General features: G+C 41.8%; 1 protein-coding gene across 2 annotated transcripts in view; it reads left to right on the top strand.

Moving 5' to 3' along the window:
• Positions 1-5,857: 5,857 nt before the first annotated feature.
• The window catches only part of TBC1D9 (TBC1 domain family member 9), a 52,591-nt gene continuing 36,448 nt past the window's right edge, over positions 5,858-22,000 (top strand). Inside the window, exon 1 of one of the 2 annotated variants that reach the window (XM_083519866.1) lies at positions 5,858-7,102. In XM_083519866.1, coding sequence (XP_083375992.1) covers positions 6,976-7,102 — 127 coding nt within the window. In that variant the 5' untranslated portion in view covers positions 5,858-6,975. The remainder of the gene's footprint in view (positions 7,103-22,000) is intronic. The other variant, XM_083519865.1, reaches the window with a different exon arrangement.

The following is a 22,000-nucleotide window of genomic DNA, read 5'->3' as shown; positions in this document are numbered from 1 at the left end:
TCCTGGGGCAAAGTTTGCAACCAGGAGCAGCTACTTCCAGGTTAGCGAAGTTCGTAACCTGAAGTGTTTGTAACCAGAGGTACAAGTGTAAGTGCATACAATTATTTACATTTAGAGTCAAGGTTTTGGAGGAGGAAAATACTCATTGCATCCATCCTTCTGAAACTGAACTTGAAAGATTTCAATGCATTTTATTCCCATTTTCACTCAATACCACAGGAATGCTGTGCTGATGCAGAACCTGAATCCAGGCTGTAGTTTGCAAAAGCTCCTCAAGCCCACCCCCTGTCTATTATTTACTGTCCCTGATGCAGAGGAAAGTTGCAGGACTGAGCCACAAAGAAAAGTGCACAGGCAATGCAAACTCCAAGTACCTCATGGATGCCCAATGTAAGTCCAATTACTTGACTGCATTTGCCATTGATTGTGGGCCCCTTTTTGAATATGAATACCAAACAGCTGCAGGTTTAACCATCAGTTCTTTATCTGCATCTTGAAAAACTTTGAGGCCTAGATCAAAATCATTATATTTTTTCCCCTTTTTGTGATGCTTCAGGAATACAATCTTCTTTCTTCACTGAGGAATATATTTATGGGATAATGCCACAATGAACTAAAATGTATTAAGTAGGGAAGAGAGAATGCCTAAGGCTTCTATTCTATGCACAGAATATTGCAGCAAACCCCAGTGAACTGGGTGGAACTTTTGCACATAGCCAGGCTGGAGTCCCTCACATAACTACTTGTCGGTAAATTCTATTGAATGCTATAGGATTTACTTTCAAATTAAATACATAAAGCCTCATGGGCATAGCCAGCGGGGCAGGGACCAGGGCTGTCTTAAGCATATGTGGCGCCTGGGTGCAAAGATCTGCCCCCCCCCCCGGTTGCCCAGTCCCAGGCGCGCAGGAGGGTGGAGCCAGCTGGCCACCTCAGCGTCTCGCTGGCTCGGTCTCACCACAGTGGTTTGACCAATGGGCGGGCTCTTCCCCGGACTCTCGGGCCCCAGACTCTCGGCCTGATGCCCCTGAGACCCCGGTGCACCCCTAGCATCTATAGGTAAGACAGCCCTGGCAGGGAGGGACAGCTGCCCTCCCATCAATAAAAATCAATAAAAATATATAGCAAACTGAGGTTCTTTCCCCCCTAACAAAAGGCTTGCCCTCTCTAAGAAAAATCCTGGCTACGCCCATGTACAGACTCATGCTCTATGTCTCACTTATAGATTGGCTTCTGCAGGTAGCACCAAATACCACAAGGGTAGATATGTTGACTTGAAAACACAGATGCAGTTGTGCATTGTTAACATTCAAATGGCAGGTCGGTTTCTGGTTTAAACATGTGTCTTTGCACTATCTGAGAGATTAGCCACTGCAGATCCAAAGAAAACAAGTCCAAAAGATTTTGCAGATGTAGTCAAGAGAGTTTGATGCAATCAGTAGTATGTTTTAAAAGGATAAATTTGGAAACAGACCTGATCAACAACTAGAGTTCAGAGAGACCATGCTAACATACTCACTACTTGATAACAGATATGCAGTTTGATATTTCCTTAGATGTGATATTTCTCCACAAACAGAAATCCTCATGTTGTAAATACCACTGATAACTATGTCTACAAAGTTAACAGTCTGGTTTTGCTATGTTATTTGCCTTTCCATTCTGGTCAACAGTCAACTTGATGAAGAAGCAAAAGCTGTTGGTTTGCTGCCTCCAACATCGTTCCTCATTTCTTTGAGGATGTGAAAACTCCCTTGGTTTTGTATCTTTTTATAAGTTAACTACTTTGGAACTACTTCATAGCCTTCTTCATTCCAGGGTTGAACTTTTAAGGGAAGCAGCCTTAGCTGAGTATCAAAGTACTTCTCTCTCAAGAAGGGTCTTGTGCTAGTTGTGGTTTTCTTATACCTAGCAGAGAGACATCAGCAAACACTATTAATCCCAATGTTTGTCAGCTTCTTTGTGCTGGGAAAACAGATGTCAACAGCTTTTTAAAGGGCCTTAGGGTTATTACTAGAGGTCCCGTCTATCTGCCTGTGTAGTTGCAGCTTCAACTTCTGGAGTAGGTGGGATGTGTCTGTTGTGGTGCTGTGCTGTGTGTCGCACTGTAATTTTTCTTAAAGAAGGAAAATCAAGGACACAGCTGCAGGAATGGAATAATGGGTAGCATTGTTCCCAATTGCTTTGGTCACATTCATACCACACATTTAAAGTACTGTGATAGCACTTTTATCCCCAAAAGGAGAAAATTCTGGGAACTGTAATTTACTAAGGGTGGTGAGAGTTCTTAGACTATCCCCATTCTCCTCCCAAAGCTTCAGCTCCCAGGGTTCCCTGTGCAAAAGGATTGACTATTATACTGTTGTAAATAAAAATATGTCCTTTTCCCTTATGGGGTATCCAAGAGCCCATATAGAGTCCTTACATAGGTTCCCTATTGGTAGGAGAAAATAACAGAGGCCAACCAGAGAATATTGAGAGGCAAAGCAGCTAGTAAGCTTGATCTTTATTGATCTGTTGCAACAGGGTGCTCCCCTCACACACAGGAGAGGAAGAGGACCCCCCAAAATTGCTGTGCAAAGGCTTATAAAGACTTTTGAAATTCCCATCCTCTAGATCAAAACCACCCCTAGAAACATTATGCATACATCACAGAAGGGGTGTAACCTAAGACCACCCCTCAGATACATGCTACCTACATCACAGAAATTTAAATGTTGTTGTTCTCTTGTCCTTGTTTATCTCCTGTCTGGCAGGTTGCTTGATTGGATTTCCTGGGGAGCCTGGCCATTCTTTTGTAGTGGTAAAATACTTATTTCCTGGGCCAGGTCACAGGCTCACACCTTATTCATATCTTTGAGACAGGATATGTGAGGAAAGAGACAATGGGACGGCTTTCCAGTTTAACCTTGCAGAGAAAGGATTTGGTCAGTTTAGGAATCAAAATGGTTCTAGGTTGGTCTTCCTGTGTTGATCTATGTATGTGCAGTTATGAACATTACCATATATCTAAGACCATAAAATTCCTATCACATTATCATGCTGGGAATTGCAGCTGTCAGGCCTCTCCTAATAACTCTCAGGGCCCTTAACAAAACAGCTCCAGGAACTCTGTGGAAGAAGCCATGACTATTTAAAATGGTATCAAAGTGCTTTAAATGTGTGAATGTGGCCTTTAGTAAGATTTACACTGTTTTTTATCAGAAATATTTTAAAGAAAATCCAAACAGGGACAATCTAATTATAGAAAATGGTAAAATACAGGAAAAAAAGAAAAGAGAATTCAGTATAGTAGAGGGGGGAAAGGCTTCCACAGAGGAATCCAAGCAACAGGGATTAAAAACAACAACCAAGCATAGCATATAAATTTGCAGGTGTCAAGACATACCCTGCCAATTAGAAGTGATATTTTCCTTATCTCAAAGGCTCAGCATATTGTTGAACCAAAGGCCCACTCAGGGGACTTCCTATATTGCAGGACAATCATTTGGCCTACCAAAGCAGCTTAAACATGACTGGCCTTTCCCCCCTCCCCTATTCTCCTACTGAAGGAAAATCATAGCTCATAACACCATGGGAGGTTGACAGAGGGTAGGAAGCGAGGGAAAGTGCAGTTGCTAACAACAGAATCATTATACAAATATCCCAGAGGGGACTTGTGTCCTGGGTTGCCAATGGACCAGAAAAATGTGGCCTGCTCTTAATCTTTTCACGGCAGCTTGGTAAGAAGAAACCAGCAGGAGAAACTTTTCCTGGCAGAGAAGAAACACATAATTCCCTCCTACTACCTGCAGATTAGGCACAGGAGCAAATCGGAGCCATAAAGAAGCTGATTATCCTTAAACACTCACACAACCAAGTTCCACCATTACTAGGCACACTATAGGCACTTCCAGACTTGCCCTATTTTTAGGTGGGAATCAGTCACATTCTGGTGAATTCAGGTTGTGCAATTATAGCTGATTGGGAGTATTGCACAACAAACCCTCAGTGGGGCCTATTTCCAGATACATTACTAAGTATAGCCAGTATGGATAACCTCTGCCCTGGGGGCTTATTGCAGGCCTCCCTGTCTAGCACTCCAGACTCTCTCCAAGCTAGGTGGCCCAACCCACACTTCCCCTCAGACCACACCCTTCACTCATCCATTGTGGGGAAACTTCCAGGTAGAAATAACAGACCTGCATCTTCCAGGATGAGCTGTTAAGTTCCTGATGATGGACCTGGAAAGATGAGGAGAGTTGTGGATGACAAGTGGAGTGGACACTTTTGTTGCTGCTGGAGTCCTAGGGTAACTGTACGGCTGTGTTGAGTTGTTCCTTTAGCTTTCCCACACAGCTACCACAGTTGTAACAGGTTGATAGGCAGGAATTGGCAGGGGAAGCAGTGAGGTATAACATTAGGTAAAGGTAAAGGGACCCCTGACCATTAGGTCCAGTCGTGGCCGACTCTGGAGTTGCGGTGCTCATCTCACTTTATTGGCCAAAGGAGCTGGTGTACAGCTTCCGGGTCATGTGGCCAGCATGACTGAGCCACTTCTGGCAAACCAGCAGCGCATGGAAACGCCGTTTACCTTCCCACCGGAGAAGTACCTATTTATCTACTTGCACTTTGACATGCTTTCGAACTGCTAGGTTGGCAGGAGCAAGGAACCGAGCAAGGGGAGCTCACCTCGTCGTGGGGATTCGAACGCCAACCTTCCGATCGGCAAGCCCTAGGCTCAGTGGTTTAGACCCGCATCCCTCTAGTATAACATTACCACCTGCTAATTGCTGCAGATCAAACTGCTGCTAAGGACTAGTTCAAACAGTTGGCAAACTCCGACCCTTCACCTGATCTGTGTAGATGAGCTGGGCTGCCTCCTTTCCGCTCATAAAACACCAATCTGATAACCATGGGCAGGTCATTTGCATATTTTGTTGTTGTTGATGATGTCGAAATGGGGGAGGACATATTTTCTGGTCAAAATTGTCTTGTGGGCTGTCACTCTAGCCCTAAACTGAAGGCTAGCCGCCCCTGCCATAATTAGACTGCCATAGTCTAGTAAAAGGGGCATTGGTTCTTGAAAAGCAAATCTTATGACATCCATTATGGAATAAGCTTTTGAGGACCTGAGACTATTTTGTCAAATATATGTGGTGTTCTAAATTGACAGATATAGAGGAAGAAAATGTGTAGTGAGGCAAAAAGTCTATAAAATTACATGAAGGAATAGGATGTAATTGTCTGTGTAGGTTTGCGCCATTTCTGGGAGATAAAATGATGGCTAACACAACAGTAGTAATCATGGCTGATAATTTTATCTTTCTAGCTATGCTAATGTAATCCCTTAATTGGGAAAGAAATCAACTCTTTCAATTAAATTCGAACTGAATGGATTGGAATTTGCTGATCCTATTTCAAAAGAAAATAAATAAAAATCCTTAACTGGGGTTCTGCAGCCCGAAGCCAGCCCCCCCCCAATAAATCCTGGCTACTCCCATGTCCTATTTAGTTCGGCAACATTTGCTGGAGCCTCGCCTCTTTGAAGTCTTTTTTGCTTAAGAATTCTGACTTGGGAGATCAGGTGAGATAGGAATGGCTCTTCTCTCACACCCTCCCTGAAGATCAGCTCGCTGCCAGAGCTCTGCAGGGGATTCCTGCGCCGGTTCTAACCGGGGTGGGGCAGGAACGGTGGAGCCTCTGCCGAGACCCGCACAGGACAGGAGCAAGGGCAGACGGGACGCGGGACTGGCTCCTGGAAATGCAGGAAGGAGGAAACCAAACAACGTTGCGCAGGTTGTGCTGCTGGCGCTGGCCACGCCTTTTTCGGAACCTGGCGGCGCGCTAGCCGTAAGGTCGCGCGCTTGCGCATAGAAAGCATTGGGCAGAACGGGAGCTGGTGACGTTCCAGGCCCCCGTTCCCCTTTTCATTGAGCAGAAATGGACAGTACGAGCAAGCCATCTGTAGCAACCGAGCGGTGGCAGGGTGGTTAGATTTATTCGCTCTGTGCATCCTGCTCCGAGCGGTGGCAGCTACTGGCAGCTGATCGCCCTGCGGATGCCCATCTCCTTAGCTGGCATAAGCTTGTTAGACCGTGATGCGGACGATTTTGCAGTGATTTCGGATAGATCGGTGTTGCTCCCTGGCACGCTTTTTAGACCCATGTGCGCGCTCGCTGAGATCTTGTTAGGCTGTGCGCGTGCTTTAAACCTAGCGGGGGTGGGGTAGCTAGGGAGGTGATCTTCAAAGATCCGTGGTGCGCTGGGCGGCTCTCGGCAGTACCAATCCGGAGGTGTGTGTGTACGCGCGCGGGCGCGTTCTCGCCAGGGTTACCTGTTGTGATTTCCCCGTAGTCATATCACAGATGCCGAACGGTGGATCTCGCTGCCTGCAATCGCTCCCTAATGATAGATAGGCTTGGCCTTTACTCGTTAGCATCAAACATTGCGAGGGTGGTTTTTGGCTTGGTTTTTATGCATTTATTTTTATTTTTTTGCATTTTTCGTCTATGCAGCGGAGCGGACCTCCGGAGCTCTTGTGCCGGAAGGAGAGCAGCTGCTAAACTCGCGTTTTTCCGAGTGGGGGCGCCGTTCCGCAAGCGGCTCCTTCCCGGAGCTTGAATGCAGTGAGGAGGCTGGGAGGTGGCGAGGCTGCTGGGCGGGCCCAGCCGTCGCAGCTGATGCTCTCTGAGGTCACCCGCTCGGCTCATCCCCGCGTCCGCCACCGAGCGAGTCTTCTCGCCTAGCTGCTGCCACTGTTCTCGGCTTGGAGAAGGGGCTGCTCCGGGGCTGGAGAGCCGGTGGGGATGGTGCTGCTTTTCCTTTCCCTTTCTAACCCCGATGTACCTTCCTCTGGCCGAGGCGTTGCGGGCTCCTACCTGGGCTGGGCTGGGCAGGGCGCTTGAAGCCAACCGGGGCTCCGCATGATTTAAAAGCGAAATCAGACGTCTGAAGCGAACCCCGTCCAGGCTGCCTTTGTCTTTGGCCGGGAGCATGTGGGTGAACCCGGAGGAGGTGCTGCTGGCAAACGCCCTGTGGATCACGGAGAGGGCCAACCCTTACTTCATCCTGCAGAGAAGAAAGGGGCACGGAGGAGATGGAGGCAGCGGAGGGCTAGCTGGTAAGGGAACGAAGAGGGCTCCGAGGCGGGAGGGGGAGAAATATGGGACAAAACTGCTCAGTTTGGATCTTCTTCTTTTGCCTTTGGGGTGGGGGATGCTGCTCCTGCTAGTCCTTGGTGCGTTTATTTACATGCCGTGTCCACGCCTGGTGTCTTTGATGTGGGGTCTGCATTTGCAACAGGTGTGTGCATTTCACTTGAAGGTATACCGTTTGTGTGTTTGGTAAATCCAGGATGCCAGTTTTTCTTTCTTCATATATGTATATTGGCTTGCTTAGGCTTTTATTATTGTGTATGGATGGCTATATTCACCTGCATGTCAGTACTGCTGGGGTTGGCAGAGTCTCTACTGATTACTGCTTCCTACATCCTTGTGCAAAAGACTTAGAGTGGCATCCCAGAGTCCTTTGAAAATTGCACGAAGGAAGATTACTAATAGCACACACGGAGAAGTTTTAGGCTGCAGTTCTTGCACAATTTCTTGCAAGTAAGTCCCATTGGACTCTGTGGGACTTACCGGTACTTCTAATCAGCCATGCATAGAGCGGAGGTAGATTAAGAGAGTGCTTAAGTTGGAGGTAGATTAAGAGAGTGCTTTTGTAATTTACCTTCAAAGAAATTCTGTGAAGGCCACTCAGTAGTTATTTTAGATATGCTATACTGGGAGTGAAATACAGCGAGGTCTCACAGTGAGTTTGGGACTTATCAGGAATGCATGAATCCCAAGGGAAATAATTTATTCACAGGAGCACATTGCTTCTGTCTTGCATCAAGAAAAAAATAAATTCTGAGCCATCTGGCTCAAAAGATCTAGAATGGTTTATGGCAGAGTGTCACAAACTATAGTCTGTAGACCACAAGCTTCATTCAGGTGGAATATATGAAATACAAAAGAAGCAATAAAAATACAATTTAAATCAGCACCTATCACATCATATTAGAATTGCTGCAACAGGCATGAACTCATTAAGTGATCTGCCAAGACTCAGTGGTCTGTGGAACGGAAAGTTTGGGAAGCACTGATTTAGGGCATGTCAGTTTCTGTGGCCTACACCAGTAAATGTGTAACATGATGAGTCTCATTTCCTCATCTCCTTTTGCACTTCACTATTTCAAGGAATCAGTTCCTCACCTACACCTAGCTTGGTTAGAGCCAGCCAACCAGTCCAACACTGAAATTGAATTGAACTGGACTTGCCACTCTAGAGAACTCCTTACAATTTAATATGACAGTTTGAATGTTTTAAGTGTAGTGGTTGTAATTGTGGTGTCTATTAGCCATGTATGTTTTTTGTTGCTAGCATAGATCATCTGGAAATAGTGAAGATCAGACAAGACAACCAGGATTCAGCTTTTTAAAATTTTGTTTTACATGTGCATTGTCACTGTGTTTTATATGACTATCCTTGGTTGCAATTTGGGTTGAATTACAATACTGGCTGCAAGGCTCTGATGGCAACTGCAAAACGTAATGTCTTAACTGGCACTAAAGGAATATAAAACCAGGATGAGGGTGGGGAAGATCCTAAAGGAATTTTAATCCTGTAGCACTAGAGTGTTGACAATTCCATCGTTCCCAAAAATGGTTGTGCTCTCTCCTAGTCTAAGGTTATTTTTAGGATATTTTGATTCAAGTGTCCTAGAAAGCTTTTGCAGCAAGGCTCTTCCATCAGCCACTATTGTGCATGTCAGTTGTGCTGTACTTCCCAAGGACAGTTACCTAAATGGAAATCACAGGAATGAGTCAAAAATACATTCTCAACTTCTGCTTGTTTTCAGCTTGTTTTCTTCTGCTTCCTAATCTGTATTGATATTTAATTGTATAAAGTCGAGTGACATCGGTGAAATGGCACACTTTTTCAAAAACATCCCTTGCCTCATTGTAACATTGGGCTACTGTAAAGTAGGGTCTGGCAAATCTGAGTCACTGTAAGCATGTCTTTTTTCATAGTAGCTGCTTGAGTTTATCCCATATATAACTTGGAAAAAGTGTAACACCTCAATCACTCCTTTCTTGGCCACCTAGAAAATTCACAGATGATAAATGGTTCAGATGTAAGCTTCCTAAGTCAAAGTGATTCTATGATTCACTTCAGCCACCAAATCATGCTGGATCTGTATACTAATTTTAGGATTTTGTTGAAAGCAATATATTTTATGCATGCCAAAAATTCATTCCATCAGTGGCTGTTACTACATGAAATAAAGGCTTAGAAAAATGTGACCTTGCCTACATGCAACAAAAAATGGTAACAGAATACATTTATTGTTGAAGGTGTTTGCCTGAAGGCTCAAAGACAGCCCTTTTAGAGCAGGCATATAGTCTGTGTGGCCTTTTGTGCATTGGTTATCTATGCAAATCATGGCAATTTGCAAGAAGAAGTGCAAACAAAAATAGATCTAAAGGAAGACTCAGTTTGCCAGGAAGAGATTATTTGGCCTTGGAAGTCAGCAGTATTTCAGATTAAACAGATTTTGCAAATGTAAAGGGTTTGGCTAGAGCACGTTCAGCTACATGTAATTTCCTATTAAAATATGAAAACAGTTTATTAGATTGGGAGGAGGAATCACAGAATACATGCTTTGCATGTAAAAGGTCCCAGGTCCAGTCTCTGACATTTCTAGTTACTGTACTGGGTAACAAAATAGAGAAAAATCCGTAACTAATAAGAGTGACTTCCATTCAAGCTAGGTAAGGAATGAGAAACCTTCAGATGTTTCTCACATTATCCCTGATCATGGACCATGCTGGTTGTGCCCAATGGGAACTGGAGTCCAACAACATTTGTTGTTGGTTTTTTATAATATTTTATTAGGTTTTAACAATAAAAGGTTTAGAAAAATAGTAAAAACAAAAAAGATACAAAGTTATAGAATACAAAGATACAAACATTAAACACAAAAAAGAAATAGAAAAAAGACATATATTAAAAAAGACAAAAATTCCCTCTTTCTTAAATTCTCCTCTTTAGTTAACTTATTTTCCTGACTTCCTCACGTCTCCCATTTTTGTATCCCTTTTAAAAATTAATTCAGCAAATTCATGTCCTATTATTCTATCTATTATTAATGCAATCTTATATTTTACCTTGTTGCTAGAACCCCTGCAATTCATTTCAATGTCCTCAACATTCAAAAAATTTACAATATTTCTGCAAATAAGTTTTAAATTTCCTCCAATCTTCTTCCACTGACTCTTCTCCCTGGTCTCGGATTCTGCCAGTCATTTCCGCCATCTCCATGTAGTCTATTAGTTGCATCTGCCATTCTTCCAAGGTTGGAGTCCAACAACATTTGGAGGACATCCTGTTGGCTGCCTCTGCTGCACAGCACAATTTGCTTTTAAGTCATTCAGTGCTGAAACCCGTCATAACACTTGAAAGTTTAAATTAATCGCTGTGTGCTCCATTAGCATGGAATTGGTTTTTCAAATTTATGAGTGTCCGCCCATGATGTGCATGGATGCTGTAAGTGTGCTCCGCTCTATTGTGCATTTCCTTCTTGTGATGCACACTTCAGCTCATGTACGGCAGCAATTGGCTTTCAGAGAAGCAACTATGAGAGTCCTTGCAGATTAGCATTAGAATTTGACATGCACTCCTAGTTCCCAGGCCTTACTCTCTTCTATTGTTTATGGTTCTATAGCTGCTTTCAGGTGCAGTCTGCAGAATACCTACATAAATGTGTTTTTAGTGGCGTCCTCCATTTGTACCTCTCAGGGAAACGAGATGCTCTCTCTGTGTTTACAAGTTACATTTCTACAGGATTAGTATTTTTATAAATACAGTTTTTATGGTAGCAGTTGGATCACAGCAGTGTGGACTGTGGAGCTGTTTACTGCAGCCTGGGCATGTAACAGTAGTTTTAAGTTCATGAAATGGTGCCAAACATCTTTCTAACACATTTGTTTAGGTGCCTGGCAGATGGCTATCCGCTGACTACCGGGGGAATAAAATGCTCACAGAAACTGTGGTGGGAATTGTCTTCTCTCACCATTATATAGAAACAATTTATCTAACTGACACTAGTTTAGTGTGATAGGTTGGCATTAACAGAGCACCAGCACTATTTTTTAAAACAATGTCATTTTCACATATAGTAAGAAATATTTGGTATACAAGGAGCTTACAGCTTAATCGTGTGCATATCTACTTCTAAGGCTCACAGAGTTCTTTGGGGCATACTCTCAGAATACAGCCTTGGGCTGCAATCCTCTGTGCTGTTAACTCGGGAAAAGCTTCACTGAACTCAAAGGGGCTTACTTCTGAGAAGGCATGCATAGGATTATGCTGTTAAATTCTTTAATGAAATGATTATTTTCCCCTTCAGTGCACCTAAATATTTTTTGCTGAGTTGAGACATTTTCTCAGTAAACTCTTAAGGGATTGACAAAGCATTTCATAATTCATTAAAACTACAAATTCTCTGTGCTGGTGTTAAACTTTAAGTCTTTAAGGTGCCTACCTCTTTGTTATAGCAGCTAATAAGGATTGTTAAGAAACTGGGCCCTGGGGATATTACATCAATGCTGTTCAGTCATATACACATCTTTAAAAAGATGTAGCAATAAAAATATTTTAATTGATTTGTGTGCATAAAGTAGTTTTATATATGTATTCCTTGTTAAATCACTTGAAGATGTTTCATTGGAAGCAATTAACAAATGGAATGAAATAATAATTTAATACTGTTTTCTCTGAAGTAGAGAAGAGTTCATGAGACTTACTCCCACGTTAGTTCATATAGAATTGTGGATGTAGTCTGCACACCTATATCTCATTTCCATGGAGTAAATCCCATTAAACTCAATGGGACATAGTTTTGAGTAGGCAACAACATCAGGGAAATTAAAATCTGCAAAAGATGAACCAGAATTCGGGGCTCCATAAATATTTTCATCCATAAGTGGACTCTAAGAAAGAAAGAAAAATTCACACAACTTCCATAGTTTCATTTATGTTTTTGCACTCTTTCAGTTATTTTGAACCTTCTTGTGCCCATATTAGGCAAAAAGTATATACCCACAAACTCTTAAGTTGGCAATGTGCAAAAAACGGTCTGCTCCTTTAAATGCATCCTGCCCTTATCCTCAAATCAGAAAATGTTGTGAAGTACTTTCATCCCAAGGTCACTGAAGCTACTGAAATGGGGGAGACCATTTTCTGAGTACATTCTTGCCTTTTCACTCAATAGCCTAATTACTGTTTTGTGTAGTTTAAAATAAAGCAGTAGTGCATCCTTCATGGTAACATAATTTCATATATCTTACCACAAATTATTTTCTTCATATGATTTTGTAAACACCTGAAACTCAATCTCTATCATTTGTGAAATTTTACAAAACTTTTCTTGTAAGTTATTGAAGTTACCTTTTCTTGAATCTTTAAAAATTTGTGTAGCAAAAGTAAAGGGAAACTCATTAAATCTTCAGGCAAATTGGTACTATATTTAGTATTTCTAAGGGCGTGTTTGGAACTCCAGACCAACTAAATTAGAGAAAATAGGCACTGTGGTATCTACTTTATAGGGTTATTAGGAACCAAACTGATGAAGATTAAAAAAATTAATGTTTCAAGAGTAACAAAATCATGAACAGAAGCTATAGTAATGGCATGTCCAATTTTAGTGCTATAAGTACTTGGCTTGAATTATTTGCTTATGTTCTAGGTTAAATGAATGGCTAAAAGTCAATTAATCATGGCATTGTGAAAATGTTTTGAATTCATTGCACTTTGCAATCTCCTTGTTTTTAATTGACTTTTAATTTGTTGTTGTGCAGTACAGCAGTATCTTTGTAGAGGCAGGGTTTAATGCTTTTGATCCTTGCTGCAAAGAAGTAAGGATAGATTAACAAAGGAACTTTTCATCAGCATCTTTGCAGGATTCACATATATAGAAATGCTACTGTAGCCTTCATAGTAACATTTACTATGGGAAGATTTAAATGTGTGTAATGTTCTGATGTGTTTTGGTATATTCTGTTGGAAGCCACTCAGAGTGGCTGGGGCAACCCAGTCAGATGGGCGGGGTACAAAAACTAATTATTATTATTATTATGTGCCCAGGTGGCTTTGGACAAGTTACTCTTTCTTGGCCTCAGTTGTCTAGGCATAATGGTATTATAAGGATGCTTGTGCTAAAAATATTGTGCAGAAAACGTTAAATAAGACATAGTGCAGGATTTGCTTTCAAACATCAGATAGTGTTGGCTTTCACATCCATGCAACACCAACATTTTATCCTTGGATTTGTGGGGCTGCATTTTGGTAATAAATTATCTTTTTTTAGCAGTGGGAGATCTCAGGAGAGTTATCCATTTTACAAAGTAGTTATTACTTATCCTTTTTTAAGACCACAAAAAGTGGCCTTTTATGCTAAAGGAAGAGGGAGGTTTTGGAACTCATAAGGGGATATTTTTTAAAAAAATCTAACAGCCTATATTTCTACGTTTAACTTTGCTGCATATTTTGTGATTTTAAATCTATTAGTGTTTTCTCACGAAATAGTACTTGCCCCAGGAATTTCCTTGTTATACCCATTTTTTCCTCGTGCCATCAGCAATTGTAAATTGACACTAAGTCATGTGGATGACTCTTCCTGTTATTATTATTACTATTTAAATGAGTAAGCCTATTGACCATATGGCTTGTCTTGTGAAATGAAGGGAAAATTAGCAACCATAATACAGCCAAAAGGAAACAGCTGTTGTGATTTGTTTGTCTTATTTCTTTTTAGTTTTCTTGATGCATAAGATTCCTTGGTGTAGAATAGATTTCAATCTCCCTGGGCTAAAAGAAAGTTGGTGAAAAGTTTGAAAATGAAATAATGGCATATCTTATGGGCTCAGAAAATTTCTAAATCCCACAAGGAGAGCAGGAGGGATGTGTCAAGTCTTTGCTTATGCCTAGCCATGTATCCCATCCCTTGTCAATGTACATTTTGAGCTATGTAACCTGTACTCTGAGTTGGTGCTGAGACCATGTGCTAATTTCATTAATAATTTGGGGATTTCCAAAGCATAGAGTCCGAGTTCTTCAAGAAGAAGAGTTCATGTATATCCCATGGTCCTTTGTCATTTTCCCTTGATGGAATACTTGGCGAACTTGCCAATCTGTCAGGAACAAATTGCTGAAATGAAAAATAAAACCATCAAAATATGTTGATAGGCAAGTGAAGACATGTTTAGCAGCAGCAGGCATGACCTGGCACTAGAAAGGAGTCGTGCAAATATAAATATATGCATATAAAATATGCAGATTGAATGGAGCCACAGGGTTTTGAATGTGCTCCAAAAATAACCTTTGGTGCTGGACAGAATTGCCTAATCGCCTCGCTTTGATTTCAGCAAGATATTCCTGTAATATGGGACTTGTTAGGTTCAGAACTGACTGGTTTTCTACCTGTAGGTTGGGACTGGTTTTCTACCTGGAGGTTGCTGTGCTGTTGGGGCAACTCTTAAGGCATGAGAAACTGCTGTTTTCAGTATACAGATGTAAATCTTTGCTGTTGTTAAGTCTCCTCTTAGTCATCCTGTTTAAATGTGTCAAATGTCAGAGGTGTGGACTTCAGCTACATTGCAACATGCAAGCAATACCAGCTTGGATGAGCATTTAATGCATTTTTGTATTGATTGTTTTACATTTTCTGGTTTTAATTGTTTTTATTTGTGGTAATTTTCTCTGGTTAAGTCACTTAGTAAAAAGAGACTAACGAATCAATATTAAGAAATGGCAGCAACATCTTTACTTTCAGAATTTCCCCTTCTGAATAAGTGAAACTCCTTCGGACTCTTCTTCTCCTTGTCCACCCCCAATCCATTCTTGGGAGCAACTTCACTGGTTACCTAGGTGTTGTCTTTCCTGCCTGCAGGCATGAGCATGAATAAAAGCCTGGGGAGTACTTAAGAGTGTGTAAGCGAACATAATTAACTAGAAGATTCCATACTGCTGTATTTGGGGCAGTGTGTCTCTGAATACCGGTTGCTAGGGGATTCAAATGGGGATGATGCTGTTATGCTTATGTCCTGCTTGTGAGCATCCCTCAGACCTCTGGTTGAACACTGGGGATACAGGATGCTGGACTTAACAGGCCTTTGGTCTGATCCGGCAGAGCTCTTTCTTGTGTTGTTATTTTAATTTTTCCCCAACCACATCTAAAATAACCAGTCCATGATGCTGCTGAATAATTCTTTCTTCCCTCCTGCATTTATAACTTCCAGTGTTATTAAGGACATCTGTCCTTTCCTCCCAGTAGATAGAAATCTATAGAAATACTGTATAGAGTTGGAAGGGACCCAAAGGGTTATCTCGTCCAAACAGAAGGAATCAATTGGTGAAGAACACTTGGCAACTTTTTGGGCAATCATTTGCAGCTGTTCTTGGGCTTAGCTCTGTACTGCCATTTCCTGGCTGTGCTCCTTTCCAGTGATTATCCTGCAGTTGTAAGAGACTGGCATGCTCGAAGTGCCAGCATGATGAATAGTCTTGAGTCAGGCCCTTATTTCCCTGCTGATTACTTCTTGTTCAAGTGCACTGACGGACAACATGGGAGTTGGGGAGAAGATTCACACTAACTCCACAATTTTTCTAGAGTTCTTGGTCAGAGATCATATCTTAATTGCAGCAAAGGTAAGTGGTGGGTTAGAGGAAAAAACAGGACACAACGTTAAAATTCTAAAGCCTGCAGGGTCTTTTGTTTGTTTTTGTTTGTTTGCATGCATCCTGGAGTATTTGCAAACTTGTTCAAGCTGCCCTACTGTGGCTTTTGAATTCTCCCCCCCCCCCCAATTTTTTTTATTCATTTTATAACACAAATAAAGAACACAAACAGAAAAACAAACAATACAAATGGATTCTTGTCTTATTTTTCTACAATTGTTAGGTGGGCTTCCCCAAATCCCACCTATCTGATTTTCATTTTATTTCATCTTTAGCAGTTTACATATATCATAATTTCTAACCATTTTTTTTATCACACTTACCGTACTTTAACCATAAAAAACTTCACATTTTATCACTTACAAATAATACTGTTTTAAAATACACTATCTTCTACTTCTAACCCCACAGCCTATATCCACTTCCAAAGCTATTCTTAAATATTAACATATTTTTTCAAATATTCCTTAAACTTATTCCAATCTTCTTCCACCATCTCTTCTCTCTGGTCTCGGAGTCTCCCAGTGAGTTTGGCAAGTTCAATATAGTCTATCATCTTCATCTGCCATTCTTTGATAGTTGGTAAATCTTGTTTCTTCCAATTCTTCGCTAGCAATATTCTTGCAGCTGTTGTGGCATACAGAAAAAAGTAACATCTTTTTGGGGATTTCATCGCCCACTATACCAAGTAAAAAGGCTTCTGGTTTTTTAATAAATGTGTTTTTCAACACTTCATTTCAGTTCATTATAAATACTTTATTTTCAGTTCATTATAAATCCTTTCCCAGAAGTCTTTTACCTTGGGGCACGTCCACCACATGTGGTAAAAGGTTCCTTCTTTTTCTTTACATTTCCAGCATTTATTATCATGAGTATGATACATTTTTGCTAACTTCACTGGTGTTAAATACCATCTGTACATCATTTTCATCAAATTTTCTCTTAATACATTACAAGCTGTAAATTTTATTCCTTTTTTCCACAATTTCTCCCAATCCACAATCATGATATTGTGCCCCACATCCCTGGCCCATTCAATCATTACAGATTTCATTTGTTCATCTTTTGTATGCCATTCCAGCAATAAATTATACATCTACCCCAATGGACCAACACAACTGTTTATGATTTTCATATGCAATATGAGATACTTCCCAGTCTCCTTCCAGGTTGTCAATTCTCACTTGGGAACCTGAAATTTTGAAACACCCATAGCTGCTTCTTGGCATGTTTTGCTTCTTTGATAGAGGATCATTCAAGTATAAGAGAGTTTGCTGAGCTCATGCTTCCTGATGAGTAAATGTGCTCAGCCAGTGATATGATTACTCACTTTTGTTGAGTACACATCATACATTTAAAGCACACGCCCCCAGCAAAGAATCATGGGAACTGTAGTTTAAGGGTGCTGAGAATTGTATGTCAGGTAAACTACAGTTCCTAGGATTCTTTAGGTGAGGGGAACTGTGCTTTAAATGTATGGGGTACTTAGCCCCCAGGCTTCATCTCCCCTATGGCTGATTGAGGCACTTTAAAAAATCTTATGCACTGGGGTTTTACATTCCTGGGCAGATAGCCAAGTTCACCACAACATTGCTTTGCCTTTCCACGAAGCCCTATATCAGTGGACATGTTCACTAAGCATGTTCCTATAAGACAGGGTGGGCAGCTTATCCAATATAGTGAATTACATCAGATTCCCTCCCCACCCCCATTATGTACCGAGATCAAATTGCAACCACAAAAGCTAGAAAATTACTTTTTACAATGAAAGCTGATATTCTCAGAATGCTAAATGAGTGCATTAGGTGCATGGGGCTCACTTGCAGACCACATGATGCAAAGCACTCAGAGGACCATCTCAGAACGCTGGGTATGCATATTTTTTTGTTCTGTGCTTTCGTGTTTGAAAACCTATCAGTCAGGACTTTCAGGTTCTCTGAGGCTCATCATAGTTCGCGTGCTGAGCCTCTACATTGCACCGAGTCTCTCTCTTCTAAAAGTTTGAAGCAGTTGACCCTGAGGGAAACACCTTGCCAAACACAGCAGAGTTCAGCTAAAAAGGCTTTTCGACCCCCCAGGGAACCTTATAAGGTGACTAGCGCTGGAGGATTCTTCGTGACAAAATCAGTCATGATTTTATTTCCTTTTACCCTTATGTGGGCATCGCAAGACACACAGAGGAGCCTTGAGAGAGCAAAATGTTGGCACCTCAGTTAGACAGGAGGGAGTCAACCCAGATTTCCCTTCTGCATCTCCAGCTAGCCCTGCATGCCCAACCCCCAGCCCCACCTCTTCCTTCTGCTGGTCCTGCTCCCCTCCTTCCTTTCCACTAGTAGCTGCCTCTTTCCCCTCAGCCACTTCGTCCATTTGTGACATCACAGGGAGTCTGTACCCAATGGCAACAGCTGGGGAACTATTTGCACAGCTTTCTATTATCTGTCTTGCGGTGGGGGTCTGTGTATCGAACACTACTTAGATGTATTTAAAGGTAAAGGGATCCCTGACAACCGTTAGGTTCAGTCGTGGACGACTCTGGGGTTGCGGTACTCATCTTGCTTTATTGGCTGAGGGAGCCGGCGTACAGCTTCCGGGTCATGTGGCCAGCATGACTAAGCCACTTCTGGCGAACCAGAGCAGCACACGGAAACGCCGTTTACCTTCCTGCCGGAGCGGTACCTGTTTATCTACTTGCACTTTGACGTGCTTTTGAACTACTAGGTTGGCAGGAGCAGGGACCGAGCAACAGGAGCTCACCCCATCACGGGGATTTGAACTGCCAACCTTCTGATCGGCAAGCCCTAGGCTCTGTGGTTTAACCCACAACGCCACCCACGTCCCATCTAGATGTATTTAGAAAGCCATTTATTTAGAAATAGAAGCTGGGTTTCTTAAGGCCTACTGCTCTCTTCGTTACTTTCACAAGTGGTCTATGGAAAAAGCTTGCCAGCTTCTGACAACCGTGAAAGGCACAAACACAATGAGAGGAATGGCTACCATCCAGCAGTATCACCCAGGCATCTCCACTAGCTTCTGCCAATTTCATTCCTGACTTCAGCCCCCAACTTCCACTGGCTTCCACCCATGAATGTTGACTGGTTCATGCATGCACCCTTCACCTGGAGAGCGACCTCTTGAATGCGTAATTCCCAGGCACGCCACATCCAGAGGGTGAACTATGCCACCTCTGAATTTACCCAGACACACACCATTTGTTTCAAACACATTCAAAGCTTGACATTTGCACAGACACATTCATTAATCGGCCATTCTCCATTCATTCACATATATACCCCAGCTTCTATCCACAAATAGCCACATAGTTTCTGTTGGGCTTCCAAAAGTGAATTTCAACCAGTTTATACCCACAAATATCAGCCTGCTTCAGACTTGCAGCATCCTCCAACATCCAAATACGAACTTTACCAGCTTCCACCCACCAACATCTGTCAGCTTCTGCTAGGTCCATCACCAGACAGCAGACAGCTTCTAGCTATGGATATCATCTGGTTTCAAGCCACAAAAACTTGCCGCCTTATTGATCCACAGCATGCTGCTGGATGATTAGTTTGTTCCATCTGCTGGCTTGCCTTGGCATGGAAGGAGACCACCCAGTGCTGAACACCACAGCTATTTCCCACTGTGTTTTCTTTGGGAAGTAAAACTACTTTTGCCTTGGTTTCCCCCTTGGTTCACCTTTTTGTATCCACTCAGATGCCATGTGCTTTGTGACATCACAGGCAGTCCACAGCCAATGACAACAGCTGAGGAAGCATCATCATCATCATCATCATCACCTCAGCTCTCACGATGGTGAACACAGTTCAGCAGTGATCTGTTCCTTTGCTTGTTTACTATTAAAATTTTGTGTCACCCGTGTTTTACTGATATCAGGGAAAGGCACTGCTCTAGCTAAAGTTGAATTTATCAGTAAAGCAATAAAACTGGTTAGTGGTGGGATGTGGGTCTGTGTGAGAAAGGAAACAGAAAAAGGAAGAGTCTTTTCTCATTTGTATGTGTACGTGTAAAAGGGAATCAGAATAGGTGTATATAACTGTGTGGTTTAATCAGAGTATCGTAGTGCTTGTGTGTTGTGTTGTGTCTGTGTTTTGTGTGCTTATGTTGGAGTTACCTGCCTATACCAAAAAGCAATCTACTCCCTAAATGTGTGTGGAGTCATTTCTGTTCATATTTGCTTAGGAATGAGGCCTACCTTGTTAAGTGGGACTTACTTCCTTAAACGTTTACATTGCATCCCACAACTTCATTCTCTTTTTCTTTTTCTTTTTCTTTTTCTTTTAGGTTGGCTTTTGTATTCCATTTTATGCCAGCGTGTTTTTAATGTCACTCTAGTAATGTTTTTGCTTTAGTTTGAGATTTTATGGTGTTTGTATTTGGGCGATTTTATTTGTTGTTCATTTGTACTTAAAGTCTACCATTCACCAAAAAAACAACAACAACCCCACATTAAAATAAAAATAACAAAATGAAACAAAAAAGCAACAACAAAACAGCAGCACAGAGCAGCAGTGCACAGCAATACAGGATTATGGTATTTACCTGTACATTTTACTGGCTATAAAAACTGGCCAGAGGACTTTGGCTGATTGGAGATCTAAATATAGCATAAAATAAATAGAAAACAAAGGTAGGGTTGGAAATTGTGCTCCTTTTTATAGCTGAATGTATGTGCAGATGAGAGATGAATCTCCTTTCCCTTAGCTGTATCACTCTGGCTAGTTTGCTACCTAATACAAACTGGGCGGGGGGGGGGGAATCATCTGGAACACAGAACTTTGAGTTTAACTAGATCCACTCACCTGTGTGCTGTGTTCTGTTGCGCAAAATAATAGACCCCTTCAGTTTTGTATCTAAACAGGGCAGATAGAATAAGCATAGCTTACCTGGCTTTGGGAAGGCAGAACAAGAGCTGAGGTGGTGGGGCAGGTTTCAAATATTGCCAGGGGCTGCTAAAAAGGGCCTTGGGGGCTAGATGTGGCTCTTGGACCACCCTGCCCTAAATGCTGGAGATAATGGTTCTAGCCTCCTCCCACTACAAACTAGCTTCTATGTGCAAGGATTTGTCTTCTGATTATTGATAATTATTATTTATGGAAGAGCATTTTAAAAAGTGGTACAGTCCACAAATAGGTTTTCCACTGATATTTCTTATTAAATGACATTTTAAGTAGTGAAAGAGATGCATTGGGTTTTGTTGTTCTCTCTCAGCCTCCAGATGGCCAAGCTATAAAAGGGGATTAATTATCCTGCATATGTGAACACAGAGTCTTTGTCTTAGCTCACTTCTTTTTTTTCTGTTTTGAATATGCCATGAGTTCTTTCTCTCCCATTGACTCACTGATGACCTCTGGGATAGTCTCATCTGTAAAATGGGCCTTTTTCTTGGGACGGAAAGGAAAATTTACTATACATTTCGTATGATTTCTAGTTGTCTTTTGATAGGGATCATATTGCATGATGGCATGGAACTTGTGAGAATTTACAGTGCTTTTTGCAGATTCAGATTTCGCTTATAAGGAATAGTTTTGTGCTTCAGGAGTTTTGTGAAAGAAAGCTGTATTCAGTCTCTTCAAAGCTTTCACTCTTTGGGGTGGGGAAGCAGCACTGAGAGGAGTGGATGGATCTGCTGCGGATGTTTTCTTTCTTCAAAAGTTAAATGAGACAGCTGGGGAACAATTTTACCTCTAGAGTATAGAGGAAAAAACTCAATACAAGCTGTATTAATCAAGTATTCCTGACAAACCTACAAACAGGTTAAAAACTGAGAGAGCTGATCTTTTTAATCCATTGCTGGGGGGGGGGGGGTGACTGGCAGATTTTCTCATTCTCCAGAGTCTTGGTGGCAGCTGAGGGCAAATGCCTCCTACTATTTCAGTAATAAATGAAAAGAAAACAGGTTGAGTAACTAAATCACACAAATGTGTAATAAACTACTAACTACCTTGTTTAAATCTGAAAAGGTAAATGCATTAGTTGGTAGTAGTAAACATGTATAGGACTGGGAGAAAAGTCTCGCCTCCTGAAAATGCCTGCTCCAATCTTATACACACTGATTTGTGAGTAATGCCCATTAAATTTAGTGACTATGGTTCATGGGATGCAGCTGGTAATTATGGCTGTGTCTACCCTTGCGTTGCCGTTTTCTTGCTTGTTCTATTTCTGCCTCCTAGCTGCCATTTTGTAATTTACTCTGCTGGGGGATGCCAGGGCTCTGGTTAAAGAA

Source organism: Podarcis liolepis, assembly GCF_965112155.1.
Source record: "Podarcis liolepis genome assembly, chromosome: 9".
Lineage (NCBI taxonomy): Eukaryota > Metazoa > Chordata > Lepidosauria > Squamata > Lacertidae > Podarcis > Podarcis liolepis.
Note: the sequence above shows the minus strand (reverse complement) of the source record. Positions and strands in the feature narration are given on the sequence as shown.